At 43.3% G+C, this 17533-nt stretch overlaps 1 protein-coding gene across 5 annotated transcripts in view; it reads left to right on the top strand.

Annotated features, from left to right (window-relative positions):
- The window catches only part of PTPRM (protein tyrosine phosphatase receptor type M), a 995903-nt gene that overhangs the window by 895955 nt on the left and 82415 nt on the right, over positions 1 to 17533 (top strand). For all 5 annotated transcript variants that reach the window (XM_077270222.1, XM_077270225.1, XM_077270224.1 and 2 more), the window contains one exon: positions 10896 to 10932. In XM_077270222.1, the coding sequence (XP_077126337.1) occupies positions 10896 to 10932 (37 nt within the window). The remainder of the gene's footprint in view (positions 1 to 10895; positions 10933 to 17533) is intronic.

The raw sequence follows: 17533 nt of genomic DNA, 5'->3' as shown, positions 1-17533 counted from the left end.
AAGAATTTGTGATACTGCAAATACCAAAGGTAGATGTCCAGCTAAACCTATGGAAGACCCGATGCGATCACAATCATAAATTATTATGAGTTTTTCCATAAAGATTTCCATGTGGACTTCTCTATTGCAAAACTGCCTTAATATATAATTAATTACATAAATGCATAAATGTGAACTAAGGACTGACTACCAACCCATTTATCATGGAAGCATGAAAACTCATTTTCAAAAGCTATCTAATAGTTACACTAGAGTAATTATAATCTCTCAACTATTCCTATAAGTCAAAAAAACAATACTGTGAAATATGACAGGAATTTAGGAAGAATGCCTAGTCACAGAGGAACATTGCTGGTTCCAATAAAACCTTGGGCCCTATCTGTGTGTCCCTCTGGAATGTCACTGTAATCTTGGGGAAAAAAAAACTATGTTTATATTGCCAAACACCTGGAGACAGTATGTACATTTTAGAAGAAACAGTCTAAGAATAATGAGACATATAACCTTATAGAAACTAAGGTGTAACCTTATAGAAACTCCCATGTATGAGAGACATCATAGTAGTTAGTCTCTACCCACCAGCTCAGAGAAAACTGACAATTGGACTCAGCTGACCATGTGCATGGCTCCAGCACATCAGGAAGATTGCCGTTTTCTGGTGTTGCATAACTTGCATGATGTTGTTGTACTGGGTTTTCCATGGTTACAGGAACATAATCCGGTGCTGGATTGGAAATCTATGTCTGTGACTAGTTGGGGTTGTCAAGGGGTACATTGTGACGTTCCTTTGATGCCAATTTCCTCTTCCCCCTCTTCTGAAGTCCCTGAGTTTTTGTCGGATTTCCAGGATGTATTTGATGAGCCCAAGTCCAGTTCCCTTCCTCCACATAGGGACTGTGATTGTGCTATTAACTTGATTCCTGGCTGTAAGTTCCCTAAGGGCCGACTTTTCAATCTGTCTGTGCCAGAGCATGCCGCCATGCGGAGTTATGTCAAGGAGTCTTTGGAGAAGGGGCATATTCGGCCGTCTTCGTCACCATTGGGAGCGGGATTCTTTTTTGTTGCCAAGAAGGATGGCTCCTTGAGACCCTGTATTGATTATCGCCTTCTTAATAAGATCACGGTCAAATTCCAATACCCTTTACCTTTGCTTTCTGATTTGTTTGCTCGGATTAAGGAGGCTAGTTGGTTTACTAAGATTGACCTTCGAGGGGCATATAATCTTGTTCGTATTAAACAGGGTGACGAATGGAAAACTGCATTTAATACGCCCGAAGGCCATTTTGAATACCTTGTGATGCCTTTCGGGCTTTCTAATGCTCCTATATTTCAGTCCTTCATGCATGATATTTTCCGCAATTATCTTGATAAATTCATGATTGTGTATTTGGATGATATTTTGATTTTTTCCGATGATTGGGAGTCTCATGTGAAGCAGGTCAGGATGGTATTCCAGATCCTTCGTGATAATGCTTTATTTGTGAAGGGGTCTAAGTGCCTATTTGGAGTTCAGAAGGTCTCTTTTTTGGGTTTTATTTTTTCTCCCTCATCTATAGAAATGGATCCTGTTAAGGTCCAAGCCATTCATGACTGGATTCAACCCACATCGGTGAAGAGCCTTCAGAAATTTTTGGGCTTTGCTAATTTTTAGCGCCGTTTCATTGCCAACTTTTCCAGTGTGGTTAAGCCCCTGACCGATTTGACGAAGAAAGGCGCTGATGTGACGAATTGGTCCTCTGCGGCTGTTGAGGCCTTTCAGGAGCTTAAACGCCGATTTACTTCTGCCCCTGTGTTGCGTCAGCCGGATGTTTCTCTTCCTTTTCAGGTTGAGGTTGACGCTTCTGAGATTGGGGCAGGGGCCGTTTTGTCTCAGAGGAATTCTGATGGTTCTTTGATGAAACCGTGTGCTTTTTTTTCCAGAAAGTTTTCGCCTGCGGAGCGCAATTATGACGTTGGTAATCGGGAGTTGTTGGCTATGAAGTGGGCATTTGAGGAGTGGTGACATTGGCTTCAGGGAGCCAAGCACCGCGTTGTGGTCTTGACCGATCATAAGAATCTGATTTACCTCGAGTCGGCCAAGCGGCTGAACCCTACACAGGCTCGATGGTCCCTGTTTTTCTCCCGTTTTGATTTTGTGGTCTCGTATCTTCCGGGATCTAAGAATGTTAAGGCTGATGCCCTCTCTAGGAGTTTTTTGCCTGATTCTCCTGGAGTCCTTGAGCCGGTTGGCATTCTTAAAGAAGGGGTAATTCTTTCTGCCGTCTCCCCTGATTTGCGGCGGGTGCTTCAGGAATTTCAGGCTGATAAACCTGACCGCTGTCCTGTGGGGAAGCTGTTTGTTCCTGATAGATGGACTAGTAAGGTAATTTCTGAGGTTCATTGTTCAGTGTTGGCTGGTCATCCTGGGATTTTTGGTACCAGAGATTTGGTTGCTAGGTCCTTTTGGTGGCCTTTCTTGTCGCGGGATGTGCGTTCTTTTGTGTAGTCCTGTGGGACTTGTGCCCGGGCCAAGCCTTGCTGTTCCCGCGCTAGTGGGTTGCTTTTGCCTTTGCCGGTCCCTGAGAGGCCCTGGAGGCATATTTCCATGGATTTTATTTTTGATCTTCCTGTTTCCCAGAAGATGTCTGTTATCTGGGTGGTTTGTAACCGGTTCTCTAAAATGGTCCATTTGGTACCTTTGCCTAAATTGCCTTCCTCCTCTGATTTGGTTCCATTGTTTTTTCAGCATGTGGTTCGTTTGCATGGCATTCCGGAGAATATTGTGTCTGACAGAGGTTCCCAGTTTGTTTCTAGGTTTTGGCGGGCCTTTTGTGCTAGGATGGGCATTGATTTGTCTTTTTCTTCGGCGTTCCATCCTCAGACAAATGGCCAAACTGAGCAAACTAATCAGACCTTGGAAACCTATTTGAGATGCTTTGTGTCTGCTGATCAGGATGATTGGGTGGCTTTCTTGCCGTTGGCCGAGTTTGCCCTTAATAATCGGGCTAGTTCGGCTACTTTGGTTTCGCCTTTCTTTTGTAATTTTGGCTTTCATCCTCGTTTTTCTTCAGGGCAGGTTGAGCCTTCTGATTGTCCTGGTGTGGATTCTGTGGTGGACAGGTTACAGCAGATTTGGACTTATGTGGTAGACAATTTGACACCGCCGTCGGTGTGTTGGTCCCCGGCTTCGGGTGGGGGATTTAGTCTGGTTATCTTCTCATCATGTTCCTATGAAGGTTTCTTCCCCTAAGTTCAAACCTCGGTTTATTGGTCCTTATAAGATTTCTGAGATTATCAATCCGGTATCTTTTCGTTTGGCCCTTCCAGCCTCTTTTGCCATCCATAATGTTTTCCATAGATCTTTGTTGCGGAGATATGTGGTGCCCGTTGTTCCCTCTGTTGATCCTCCTGCCCCGGTGTTGGTTGATGGGGAGTTGGAATATGTGGTGGAGAAAATTTTGGATTCTCGTTTTTCGAGGCGGAGGCTTCAGTATCTCGTCAAGTGGAAGGGTTATGGCCAGGAGGATAATTCTTGGGTTGTTGCCTCCGATGTCCATGCCGCCGATTTGGTTCGTGCCTTTCACTTGGCTCGTCCTGACCGGCCTGGGGGCTCTGGTGAGGGTTCGGTGACCCCTCCTCAAGGGGGGGTACTGTTGTGAATTCCGCTCTTGGGCTCCCTCCGGTGGTTGTAAGTGGCACTTTTGTGAGTTCTGCTCTTGGGCTCCCTCCGGTGGATTTAAGTGGAACTACTGCTCCTTGGATTTAGCAGTCAGCAGCTGCTTCCACTGATCGTTTATTCTGGCTCGGCTATTTATCCTGGCTCTGTCCTTCAGCCAGTGCCAGTTGTCAATGGTTCCTGGTTGGATTCACATGTCTGCTTGGATTTCCCTGATATTCTGACCAGTTCAGCAAAGATAAGTCCTTGCTTTGTTCTTTTGCAGTCCACTTGTTGTGGACTTAATCTTTCTGCTCTTTCTATGTTTTTTTCTAGTCCAGCTTGTCACTATGGATTTATTCAGTTAAGCTGGAAGCTCTGGGAAGCAGATTTGCCCTCCACACCTTTAGTCAGGTGTGGAGATTTTTGTAAACTCTATGGTGGATTTTTCTAGTTTCTAATACTGACTGCACAGTATTCTGTCCTGTTCTATCTATCTAGCTAGACTGGCCTCCTTTGCTACACCCTGTTTTCATTCTGCATATGTCATTTCCCTCTCCACTCACAGTCAATATTTGTGGGGGGCTGTCCTATCCTTTGGGGATTTTCTCTGAGGCAAGATAGCTTTCCTGTTTCTATCTTTAGGGGCAGTTAGTCCTCCAGCTGTGACAAGATGTCTAGGGAGTGACAGGAACATCCCACGGCTACTTCTAGTGTTGTGATAAGCTCAGGAACTGCGGTCTGTACAGGTACCACCTCATCCAGAGCACGTCCCATGTTGCTCCTAAACCACCAGTTCATAACAGCAACCTGTCATGTGCAAAAATTATTTTAGGCTTAATCTGCAGGTAAATAGAATTAAAATTCTGCCTGGTCGCATTACTGAAAGCACAGTTCAATAGAAGATTAAGGCCGGTGTCACACTTACGTGTGTAATGCGAGAAACTCACGCGAGTCTCTTGCATCAATATCCAGGACTGCCGCTGGCGGTTCGGACCTTAGCGTTCAGCTGCATAGAAATACATGCAGCCGCACGCTCCAACCCGAGCATCGGCGGCAGTGCCGGGTATTGATGCAAGAGACTCGTGCGAGTTTCTCGCATTGCACACGCAAGTGTGACCCCAGCCTAACTGATATACTCCAGGGAGCGCTCGCTTTCAGTCATAGGGGCGTTACAAAGAGCAGTTACAGGCACTGCTCACTGTACTGTAATCACTCCCCAGCACGTTGATGGACTGCTCTCTCACAGCAGTTTTCAGCTTGTTTGTGTACAGTGAGCTGTCATTCAAAGTGCCAGTTTTTCTCCATTTTCTTTTCATATGAGAGAATCAGATTACACTATGATCACACTCTGATCAAACTCTTATCACATCGACACAATTCTCTCAGATGAGAGCATATACACTCGTCTGCATCTTCCTTTAAAGTGAACCAGTTTCCAGGTTTTCCATATATAAGGTACAGTCACCACCATTAGGGCCTTTTTTACTGGAATACTGTAAAAAAGTCTCCAATTCCTTCTGCAGATCCCAAGAAATAGCTTTTCTAATACTGACTGACAAGGCGGTCCAGTCCAATGGAAGTCTCTGGACTTGATCCTGTGCCTTCTCGCTTTTTGCGATCGCCGTCCTCCTTCCCTGCTTTACGTGGATGATGCACTCTACATCATCAACACAGTGTCCTTCATCGTGTTCCTGTGTAGACACACTTCTATCTTAAATGCTGGGGGCAGAGCAAAGTACTGTAGTGTGCATGCGTCGGCTTTACTTCTGTGTCATTGGGGCCCTTTGGCCTTTACCAATGCATGCGCCCAACAGTACTGATGTGCAGGTCAGAGAGTCAGGAGCGTGATTCGCGGACACTATGTGGATGACGTAGTATGCATCATCCATAGGAAGCAGGGAAGGAGGACGGCATCACAAGAAGAGAGGAGGCGCCAGATCAAGACTAGAGAACCATTGGACCAGACTGGATTGGGGACTATTTTTGCAGCATTACAGTATGCTGATAGGCCCTAATGGTGGTGGTCCTACTTTATATGGGAAAAACCTGGTGATAGGTTCCATTTAAACTACCGTATAAACTCGAGTATAAGCTGACCCGAGTATAAGCCGAGACCCCTAATTTTGCCACAAAGAACTGGGAAAACTAAATGACTCGAGTATAAGCCTAGGGTGGGAAATGCAGCAGCTACTGGTAAAATTTCAAAAATAAAAATAGATTCCAATAAAAGTAAAACTAATTGAGACATCAGTAGGTTTAGTGTTTTTGAATATCCATATTGAATTAGGAGCCCCATATAATGCTCCACAAAGTTCATGATGGGCCCCATAAGATGCTCCATACAAAATATGCCCCATATAATGCTCCATAAAGTTCATGATGGGCCCCATAAGATGCTCATAATAAAATATGCCTCATATAATGCTCCATAAAGTTTATGATGGGCCCCATAAAATGCTTCGTACAAAAATCTGCCCCATATAATGCTGCACAAAGGTTGATTATGGCTCCGTAAGATGCTCCATAGAAACATTTGCCCCATATAATGCTGCACAAAAGTTGATTATGGCCCCATAAGATGCTCCATAGAAACATTTGCCCCATATAATGCTGCACAAAGTTTGATTATGGCCCCATAAGATGCTCCATAGAAACATTTGCCCCATACAATGCTGCATAAAGGTTGATTACGGCCCCATAAGATGCTCCATAGAAAGTGTGCCCCATATAATGCTTCATAAAGGTTGATTATGGCCCCATAAGATGCTCCATAGAAAATGTGCCCCATATAATGCTGCATAAAGGTTGATTATGGCCCCATAAGATGCTCCATAGAAACATTTGCCCCATATAATGCTGCATAAAGGTTGATTATGGCCTCAAAAGATGCTCCATAGAAACATTTGCCCCATATGCTGCTGCTGCGATAAAAACAAATGACATACTCACCTCTTGTCCTGAGCAGGCGGGGACACCGGCACTTGTGATATTCACCTGTCCCCGTTACACCGCCGGGCTCCGTCTTTCGCGTCCTCTGCAGTGACTGTTCAGGCAGAGGGTGGCGCGCACACTAAACACGTAATCACGCCCTCTGACCTGAACGTCACAGCCAAAGGATATGGAAGACGGAGCCTGGCGGTGGAACGGGAACAGGTGAATATCGGAATGCTCACCCTCCCCGTCATAGTCACCTGCTCCCAGTGCGGTCCCTGGCAGCTTCTCACTGACAGATGGTCTTTGGGCACCGGCAGCTTCTTCCTATGTTCAACGGTCACATCGTACCGCTCATTAAAGTAATGAATATGCGCTCCACCCCTATGGGAGTGGAGTCGTGTTCATATTCATTACTTTAATGAGCGGTACGATGTGACCGCTGAACATAGGTAGAGCTGCGGGCGCCAGAGAAGCAGGTAAGTATGATTTGACAGCTGCCCCTCCCCCGCCGAACCCCTGGGACAATTGCTCGAGTGTAAGCCGAGAGGGGCACTTTTCAGCCTAAAAAAATCAGCTGAAAATCTCAGTTTATACTTGAGTATATACGGTAATAGAAATATTACAAATATATACAAAAATACTAAGTTCAAGAGCATGTTGGGTGTAGAAACCTCAGGTTGGGCTCGTATAAACCTTTGTCAAGGATAAGTGATCAGTTTGTAATATGGTATCTACTTGCAACCCTCACCTTTTCTATCACGCTGTGCAGGCTTATTATAGCAGATCATTCCAGATCACATGCTCGCTACGTCAGCATGCAAAAATGTTCTAGATGTATTTCCCATGTGCAAAATCCCCCGGCCAATCTGGGCCTATGTGACTGATGATAAATTATTGTATATATTCCTAATTTGCACACTTATTAGTGATATTGACACGACTATAATGAGGGGGACTGTAATTGATGCACTGCTTCCTCGTGGCTCTAAGCCTCTATATTGGCTGCTTTGTGCGGTTTTCATCACAGTCTTTACATCTCTAAACTAGGACAGCGCTCTAAACAGTTACCGCTTTCCTAAATACTGGTTTGTTTTCCCTGTCTACAAAAACTGAGTTCTTTCCTAGCTGTGGCAGCCGTTCTTCTTGCTCAGCAAATATTGCTGGCTCCTAGACCTTGTTCCCATCCTTTTAGTGTTCTGCGGGGACCAATTACTTTATTTGTTTCGGAATTATTAATATTTGTGTGCTTTATTTTGCACATTGAACTGCAGCATGCCATTAATTAGTGCCAATGTGTCTTGCTACAAATTGCTGTGTATCTTTAGGACAGCAGGTGGTGAATAGCTTCAAAGAGGACAGAAATTAGTCCCATTTTCTGTCTCTAAAGGATGTGTTTTGTTTAACATTCAGCTCATGTCCCAACATTGCCTGCCTGAGATCTCATGGAGAGAGCTGTAACCATGAAGCAGGCAATGAATGTACAGTTCCCCAGATCTCTGCCTGTGAACTCTGTCTCCTGCCAGGCTTAGCTTTATTACATCGACATAGTTGTCAACTTGTGCTGATGTTTTTTTCTGCCTATAATTTGGAACGAGGCTGTGAGTGTTAGCATCTGCACTCTGCAGAACTTCTCTGATGTCTAACTGGGTCTTCAGCTTCCATTACTTTTATTGATGATCGCAACAAAAGGTCACAGTCCTATGGGTTTGGATCCCTTCTTTTTTTAAGATGATTTAAAGGGGTTGTCCAGGGTTAAAACAAAAGAACTGCTTTTTGCCAGCAATACACCTTTCAAAGGTTAAGTTTGGTGTTGTAGCTCATCTCCGTTCACTTTAAGGGGTACCTGACCCCTGATACATGATGTCTAATCCACGGGTGGCATGTAACGGGCACTGGCTCTATGGTCTCAGCCAGGTATGTCTGACTCTGAAACATTGCAGCGTTTCAGAGAAAAACATACTTAAATGACATTCACAAGTCGCACAGGAGACTAGCCAAAAAAGCTGGACCACGGCGGTTTCTCTCCATCCGCTGCCCTTGACTAATGGGCCTCTCCCTATGTGCAGGTATAGGAAGAGACCTGTCAGTCATTAGCAGTGGGTGATAAGAAGCTGCTGGGGACCTGCCTTTTCCACTAGTCCCCTGTTTGGCTTTCTCCCTGGAGGCTTTTAAAGTACCGGATATTTTTCTCTTAAACACTCATTTTTCAAAGTCAAACATATATGGCTGAAATCATGCAGCCAGCTTCATATAGCTGCTGTCAGGTTCCCATTAAAGTGTAAGAGCCCTTTAAGGTGACTTTTCAGTATAAGTTGTCATTAGTGATGGGTGGGTATACTCGTTGCTCGGGTTTTCCCAAGCACGCTCGGGTGGTCTCCGAGTATTTGTTAGTGTTAGGAGATTTAGTTTTTGTCGCCGCAGCTGCATGACAGCCTGAATAATGTGGGGTTGCCTGTTTGTTAGGGAATTCTCCCATGTATTCAGCCTGTCTAGCAGTTCCAAATCATGCAGATGAGGCAACAAAAACTATCTCTGAGCACGACAAAATACTCGGAGACCACCCGAACATGCTCGGGAAAACCCGAGCAACGAGTATACTCGACCATCACTAGTTATCATGTATGTGTACATGTGGAATAAGGGTAAGTGCCCTTAGTCAGTAATTGCTGTGTTTTTATGCAGCGTCAAACCTGCATTATCCAGATGTTACAACATAGTGGATGGGATTTCAAGAAATCCCATGCCCACAGACACCGGTGGATCACCCATAGACACTGACATGTGGCGCGTCTTTCCAGACCCCAGTATGTCAATTTCTCTTGCGGAGACACGAGTCTCCGCAAGCAAAATTACATCAATAGAACATATTGAATGCTGTGAATCCACATAGTTCAGTTTATTTACCCGAAGATATTTATAGAATCATAAAATCGTAGAATGGTAGAGTTGGAAGAGACCTCCTGGGTCATCTGGTCCAACCCCCTGTTCAAAGCAGGAGTCACTAAATCATCCCAGACAGATGTCTGTCCAGCCTCTGTTTGAAGAATTCCATTGAAGGAGAACTCACCACCTCTCGTGGCAGTCTGTTCCACTCATTCATCACCCTAACTGTCAAAAAGTTTTTTCTAATATCTAATCTGTGTCTCCTCCCATTCAGTTTCATCCCATTACTTCTAGTCTTTCCTTGAGCAAATGAGAATAAAGATGATCCTTCTACAATGTGACAGCCCTGGAGATATTTGTAGACAGTTATTAAGTCTCCTCTCAGTCTTCTTTTTTGCAAGCTAAACATTCCCAATAGACAGCAGCGCTTTGGACACAGCGAACATGTGCTGCGTATAAAACACTGCTACTTCCGGATCGTGGGCACCCGGCCTAAGAATATTTTTGTCCATTAAATTACTTGTATTCGGAATTATTTTCAGCTCTTTCAAATTTATTCACTAAGAAGCTACACATTTGAGGAGTTTTTGAGAGCAAACGATCAGTGCACCCTAAAAAATGAAACTGATGACTGGGGAAAGGTTTTTTTCTAATAAGATATCGTAAGTCTTTTGTATTAGCTTGTATTATTGATTTCTAAAAAAAAACATTCACTTTTTAATGGAGATAGGATGCAGTTCCAGACATGACTGTGGACTGTATTTGCCTTGTTTCTGGAAAAAAAAACAGCCATGGTTTTCTACACCTGAACAACGCCTTCAAATGGGCTTTTTATGATTTTTTTATGTGGATAGGCTTGCACTTCTTGAAAATATCATGCTCAGAAGCTACTCACCTGCCCCTGATCCAGCGCAACCTCTCAAACGCCACTCTGGTGTTTTTTGACAGGCTGCAGCGGTGACGTCTTGACTATAGGACTGCTGTAACCAGCCACTGTGCTCACCTGCCTTTGCTGTGTACGTCAACAAAGCTGTGGATTGCTATTATTGGCCGCAGTGATTAGGTGCGCTGTGGTGATGACATCACGCACATTATAGTGATGACATCACGGCTACAGCCTGTAAATAATCACCAATGTAACTCAGACGCATTGTTCAAGGGGGAGAGGAGTAAGGTGAGTAACTTATGAATTTGTTATATTCACGCTGATCCCAAAAACTTTTTTTTAGAAAACCCCTTTGAGAACTACAGGAATACCAAAATGAAGTGCCCACTTTATTCAGCCTGACTCGGCACCTCTTCAATTTACCTGCTGCTGTAGTCCCTGGTGGTCTTACTGGTATCTATTGCTGTATAATGACGTCTGCTTTGCTCTATCTCCATGTCATAGACAGCAAATACATTACGGATTTTACAGATATTCCTTTTCTTCTGATTTTAGGGCTATCACAGGCCAAACCACTACATCGCCACTCAGGGTAAGTTCTATTCCTTGACTCCATTATGTCTACATGTCTTGTTTCTATTTTACTTACATTAATGCCTACTCTGCATTAACTCAGCGACATGTAAAGCGACTTTCCTAAGACAAGGTTGTGTTAAGTGCAGTAACATAGCATTATTTCTGGCAGTGAGTTTGGTGTAAAAACGTTTACTTATCCACACTGCAATATACCCAGTGCACAATTAAATTGTCAGCGCCGTTTGTAGAAAATAGTATAATTACAACCCTGCTTTGTTACTTAAATGCTCGGTGATAGCTCCTCGAGTTGAGAAGCCGAAAAATCTGGTGCATGTTAATAAACACAGTATGTACTTTATTTCCCATTTAATGGGCCATGCCGCTCTAAAAAGAGCAGATAAAATGTTAAGACAATGTTAGTATTACTTGTATACATTGCTCCTGCTTTGGAAATGTAATGTATTCCTTCAAGGAATTCAAGTTCTATTGTCTATTTAAAGAGGACTTGCCTTTATTACTAATATTCCTTGTTTAGTAAATATTTGCATTTTCCATGAAATATGGATTATGGAGAACATTCTCTTACAAGTCTATATTTTGCTGTTCCTCTGTCGTTGCTCCTGTTAATGCCGTGCCAAACTGTAAAGGGACATGTCCCCAAATGGTAACATCCAGTCATCGACTTACTAAGTACCAAATAATGGAGGAATGGCATCGCACAGAGCTGTAAGAAAATACATGGGAGAGATGAGAGGCTCGTTAATACACTGGTGATATTACAGACATATCTGTATATAAATATCTGTATGAAGCTTTGATTAACCAGTTACTATTTATGTACTTTTCCAAATTCTATGTTCAAATTGATATATTATCTATAAATTTAAAAAAACAAAGCAAACAATTTGCATTTTATACTTGATAGTTGTGCCACTACCCATGTCAGCCCACTCCTTGAGTCTTAAATGCATGCAGGTGATAGAAAAAAATACATGGATACATATTACAAAAACTATGCAGGCATCTCTTAATAATAGCTAAAAATGTTGACCCTCAAAGGGTTTGTCCACTACTTAATCCCTTCTCATTCCTCATGTTTGACCCCTTTAAAATAAAAAAGCTTATACTCGCCTCCCATGCGCCAATTCAGCGGTATCACTCCCCCGCCTTCACACATATAAGTAATTAACAAGAAGGGAGCAGTCAGCTGCAGCTCTCACTTCTCCTTGATTACTTATACATGTGAATGCGGAGACATTGACGCCAGCACTGATTGGACACAGGGTTCACGTTTCATAACAACCACATGTGAGCCCCAGGAACGTGAGTGCTGACACTGCTGGAACGGCGCCAGTACATGTTGGTGAGTATAAGCTTTTATATTTTAATGGGGTCAAACATGAGACAGGGTTGTCCAAGTAGGGTACAACTCCTTTACTGTTAAATCACAGGAAGAGTAGCCCTTGTAAATAATAAAGGGTCTAACATCTATGTGTTTTGGGCTATGAGGGCACCTTTCATGCGAAGGGCAGATTACTCTTAGATGAAACCTACAACTGTAGCATATCTATCAACTCAAAAGGGTTGGACAGACTTGGCACAATCCATTTTGCTTAGCAGGTCTTCAAAGGGTAATTTGGGTTGTGTCCACAGAGCAGATGCTGGCAGGTGAAGTGAGTTGAGGAAAGAGGTGTTAGCAAGCCGAGTCTGAACCAGAAATTGACAATGACATAATCAGGTGGCTAGCCAGGCTCAGGCTCAGATCCACAGGGTCAGACAGACATATGAGGCAGAACAGTAAACTAGCAGTCCAGGGTCAAATACAGAAGAGCATCCATGGGAATAATCAGCAGAGCAAGGTAGGTACAGAGGTCAGGTCAAAACACAAAGGGTCAATCCAAACATAAACGCAGCAAGAGCAGGGTAATAAAATACACTTGGCAAGTGACATAGGAAACTATGGGGATTTAAATATGGCACTGTGCACCCCTATTTGCTGCCAAACCCACCATAGTTAGCCTGCAGACCAACTCTAGTGATAGACTGTCAAGCAAAACCTTCTGACTGTCCATATCGTCCGATGAAGACGGAGCTGTTCCGTCGAAACGCGTTGTGGATTTCAATAAACAAAGAAACTTTTAATCCTTTCATCTGTGTCCTGTGCGCTCCCATGTGACCGGAGTATCCTGCAACTCACGATTTTACCTTGCTGGTCTTTTTGTTCATAATATAGAAGTGTATTACCTGCTAACAAACCAGTTACAAGATTAGGAAAAGTCATTGTAGTAAATTTCATCACCATTCCTTCTAAGAAACTCATTACTTCCCAGTGAGATATGACAATGGTGAAATGATCAGTCTGCATAGTTTGTCAGATGGAAGTTTTCTGACATTTTCACCTTTTTCAATGATGTGATGTTTCGGCTTAGTGCAGTCTAATGTGTGGATTTGGGAATGGTTTCAATGTCTCAACTTCCGATTGTAGTAATAGAAATGTTTCTAAGCTCGGAGGTAAGTGAATCACACAGAAGGTATTCTATTATAGGTAAAACACTTTACTTTGTAGAGAACGATTTAGACATCATGAAAATGTATTGTTCAGAGAATTGTTCAATTGATTGAAATGAATGCTGGTTTTCTTCAGTGTCATTTCGATGCTGAACATTTTCTGTCTTATTGCAAAGTATACTCAAAAATCCGAGACCTATGTGGGTGAGACCGATAAGGCAATATTGTCTTCTTCACAGGAGCAGAAGTTTCAAGGTTTCTCAAAGTTACTTTACTCCTTTCATTGCTGTGTTCACATATAACCGATATAGACATTAGGACTAGATCCTAAGAAACCAAACGTGAATGTGAGTTCTTATGTTTGGCAGCACTATTACTGCACATACTAATGGCATTTTGACTCCACTGGTACAGAGAAGCTGATTTGGCTTCCAACAAGTCATACAACAGCTACTTGGTTGTAGGGATACAGTATGTATCAGTATCTCTTCAGATGCTTCTGCAAAATGTTATTCTGGAATTTTCTGAGGGTCATGTCCTGTGTGATGATTGACAGCTACGAACACAGCTCATGTACATACATGCTGTATTTTGAATTAACCCTGCAAGGTTTGTCATCTAGAGCTAGACAGAAGAATCTACTCTTTTGTCAGCCCTATGAGCAGGAAGGCGTTACAGCTGACATTGTGTACCTGTGCTAAAGCTGTCAGCAGTAAAGTGTTAACCCATTATCTACCAATGTCCTTTTTTTGGGACGCCTAAAGGTACCGTTACACTAAACGACTTACCAACGATCACGACCAGCGATACGACCTGGCCGTGATCGTTGGTAAGTCGTTGTGTGGTCGCTGGGGAGCTGTCACACAGACAGCTCTCTCCAGCGACCAACGATCAGGGGAACGACTTCGGCATCGTTGAAACTGTCTTCAACGATGCCGAAGTCCCCCTGCAGCACCCAGGTAACCAGGGTAAACATCGGGTTACTAAGTGCAGGGCCGCGCTTAGTAACCCGATATTTACCCTGGTTACCATTGTAAAAGTAAAAAAAAAAAAAAACACTACATACTCACATTCTGTCTGCCCTGCGCTTAGTAACCCGATATTTACCCTGGTTACAAGTGAACACATGCGATGACAGCGGGTGATCAGCGACCAAAAAAAGGTCCTGATCATTCCCATCGACCAACGATCTCCCAGCAGGGGCCTGATCGTTGGTCGCTGTCACACATAACGAGATCGTTAGCGGGATCGTTGCTACGTCACCAAAAGCGTGACGTTGCAACGATATCGTTAACGATATCGTTATGTGTGACTCAGCCTTAATCTTTAGTTTCTAGCAACTAAGATTTTATAATTTTTAGAATTAGGTCCAATTTTTTGTGTTTGTAAAAGGAATGTTTTCAAAATAGGAAATCATGTCATTGTCATTTTTAATTGAATATTGGGACGCCCTTTTCTGAAAAATCCGTACTTGTAAAAATTTTAATTTGGCAAGTAATGGGTTAAGGTAAATTCAGCATAACAGACGCTAACTTTATGGGAGTCTGTCAGCACAGAATGAATGATCAAACTAAGTACAGACACTCTTTGCACCCTTGGCTTTGCTAAATATCCAAGTGCACCTTCCCACCTACTCGTTTTTCATCTATCTGCCCTTCTGTGGCTCTGTCAATCGAAGAAGAGGGTTGGGGGGGTATAGAGATATAAATAGATGGGAAGGTGCACCAGGTTTTTGCCATCTATTCTGAGACTAGCATGATGTAAAGACAGAGATCCTGATTCCAGCGTTGTATCACTTACTGGGCTGCTTAATTTAGTTTTTATAAAATCACTGTTTTATCAGCAAGAAAATTATCATCAGAGGACTAGTAAACCTGCTGCCAGTTAGTCCTCTATATTCATGAGCTCTTTATAACCCGCCCCCATCACTGATTGGCAGCTATGTGTGTACACTGTACATGGGTAGAAAGCTGCCAATCAGTGGTGTGGGCGGGGTTATAGGAAGCTCAGCATTAGAGAACTTCTAGATCTGCAGCAGATATAACAGTTATTATATCAAATTAAATATGGGTATGAAACATTTACTATATAGGATTTCATCTCCTGTTATACTAAAGGGGGTATTTATTGCATAGAATGCCCCGTAATAAAAAAAAAATATGTGGGACAGACCAAGAGACCACTTTCCAAACAAAAAGGGGAGCACATGAGCAACATTTCTGAAAAAATTCCAGGATCACCCCCTATCTAAACATTACATTGAAAAATATGGAGGCAATTTGGTTGGGACACAAATATGAGGTATACATATAGTAAATGTGGATTGGAGGGGTGGAGACTATATCAAGAAAATGTTTCGCAAGGAAACAGAATGGATTTTTTACCTCAATACGTTAAAACCGCATGGCCTAAATAACTATGTGGAATTATTTGGATTTCAGTAATAAAATCACTCAATTCCCTATACCCCCCGACTCTTTGGTGGGGTCTGCTAGATGGCATTTTTTGGTCTATAAATGTTTTTTATTGACCAGTCAATATATGTAGTCTTACATCTATTTGCCTTTAAAAATCATTTACAAGTATTACAATTAAGCTTCTAGTTGCAGTAATTGTCGGCCAGCTATGTATTTATTTTGTAGCATATAAAGCACCATATACTTAATTGCTTTTCAGCATCACTTCAAGCACAATAATAAACTTCCTTTTTCCTTGTAGAGATGCCTGTGGCTACTGTCAGTCACATGTTCACTCTGACTAATTGATCCATCCCACTATTTATCACTTCATTTGAGCAGGGGCTGTAATATCCCTGACGAAGGAAGCCATAGGCTTTTGAAACGCATTGTATTACAAGTCCTCTATCACCAGCCCACCATTCTTGTACGGGAGTGACGTCACTACCCCGATCCATCAGCGGTTTAGCACCGCTCGGGTCAACTGACAGTGATTCCCTCTGCGCTCACCACTGGCCGCTAGTTACTTTGAATCACTGCATGGTAGTTTCCTACAAACTTGTCTGCACGGTTACCTGCCACGTTTCTCCACAATCTGTAATCTTGCGGGTCCTTCTACGCAGGATCAATACACCACGGCATCTTTGTAGATCTCTCTGACGGACTACTGAGAGATCACAGTCACTACACACTTCTAGTGTGAGTTTCCAGCAACAGCCAAAGGATCTCGTCCTCTCACCGTCGTCCGCGGGTTGACTACTGCTTGTGCAGCAGCGCACACACTTTGGACTCCTTCACACTCACCGTGTGCCACAGCTGAACCTCCAGTGACCCTGTGGCAGGATCAGTACCATACGGTACATATTATATATTTCTGCCGAAACTCAGACATTAGATTAGCACATGCCATGCTTCCCTCTCATACAGCAATAGGAGCATGTAATACCTCTGCACACTACAGGGTGGGCCAATCTGGCATCAGTCGAATATCCCTTCAGCAGATATTAGCTAATCACAAATGGCACCCTTACAAAATCCAGCTGCTGCAGCATCTCAACGAGGATGTCCCAGATCGGCGCGCTGAATTTGCAGAATGGGCAAAACAAAAATTGGAACAGGACCCTCAGTTTATACAGAACTTGTTCAGTGATGAGGCAGACTTTTTTGGGTGGGCCATTTAAATGGATTCACCTAAATAACATGGGAATGGTGACAATCTGCTGCAAAGACCCGGGTACTGCGTTCACCAGACATCAACACAATTTCTGTCATGATTCCCAATGGCAGGGAATTTGTCAACATAACACGGGCAAAAACAGGACGAGCTCTAGGGTGATGGAACCTGAGCTGACCGCGATCCTGAACCTCAACACTCAACTAACAGTAGCCGGGGGACGTTCCTGGGGGGCCCCTAGACGTCTCGCGCCAGCCGGAGATCTAGCTTCCCCTATCAGAAGAATAACAGACCTCACTTGCCTCCAGAGAAATATTCCCACAGAGATAGCAGCCTCCCACATATAATGACGGTGAAATGAGAGGAAGGCACAAACGTAGTTATGAAAACAGATTCAGCAAAATGAGGCCCGCTTAAGCTAGATAGCAGAGGATACAAAAGGTGAACTGCGCGGTCAGCTGAAAAACCCTTCAAAATAC

The sequence above is a fragment of the Ranitomeya variabilis genome, chromosome 6 (assembly GCF_051348905.1).
Source record: "Ranitomeya variabilis isolate aRanVar5 chromosome 6, aRanVar5.hap1, whole genome shotgun sequence".
Taxonomy (NCBI): domain Eukaryota; kingdom Metazoa; phylum Chordata; class Amphibia; order Anura; family Dendrobatidae; genus Ranitomeya; species Ranitomeya variabilis.
This window is presented reverse-complemented; position numbering and strand designations above follow the sequence as displayed.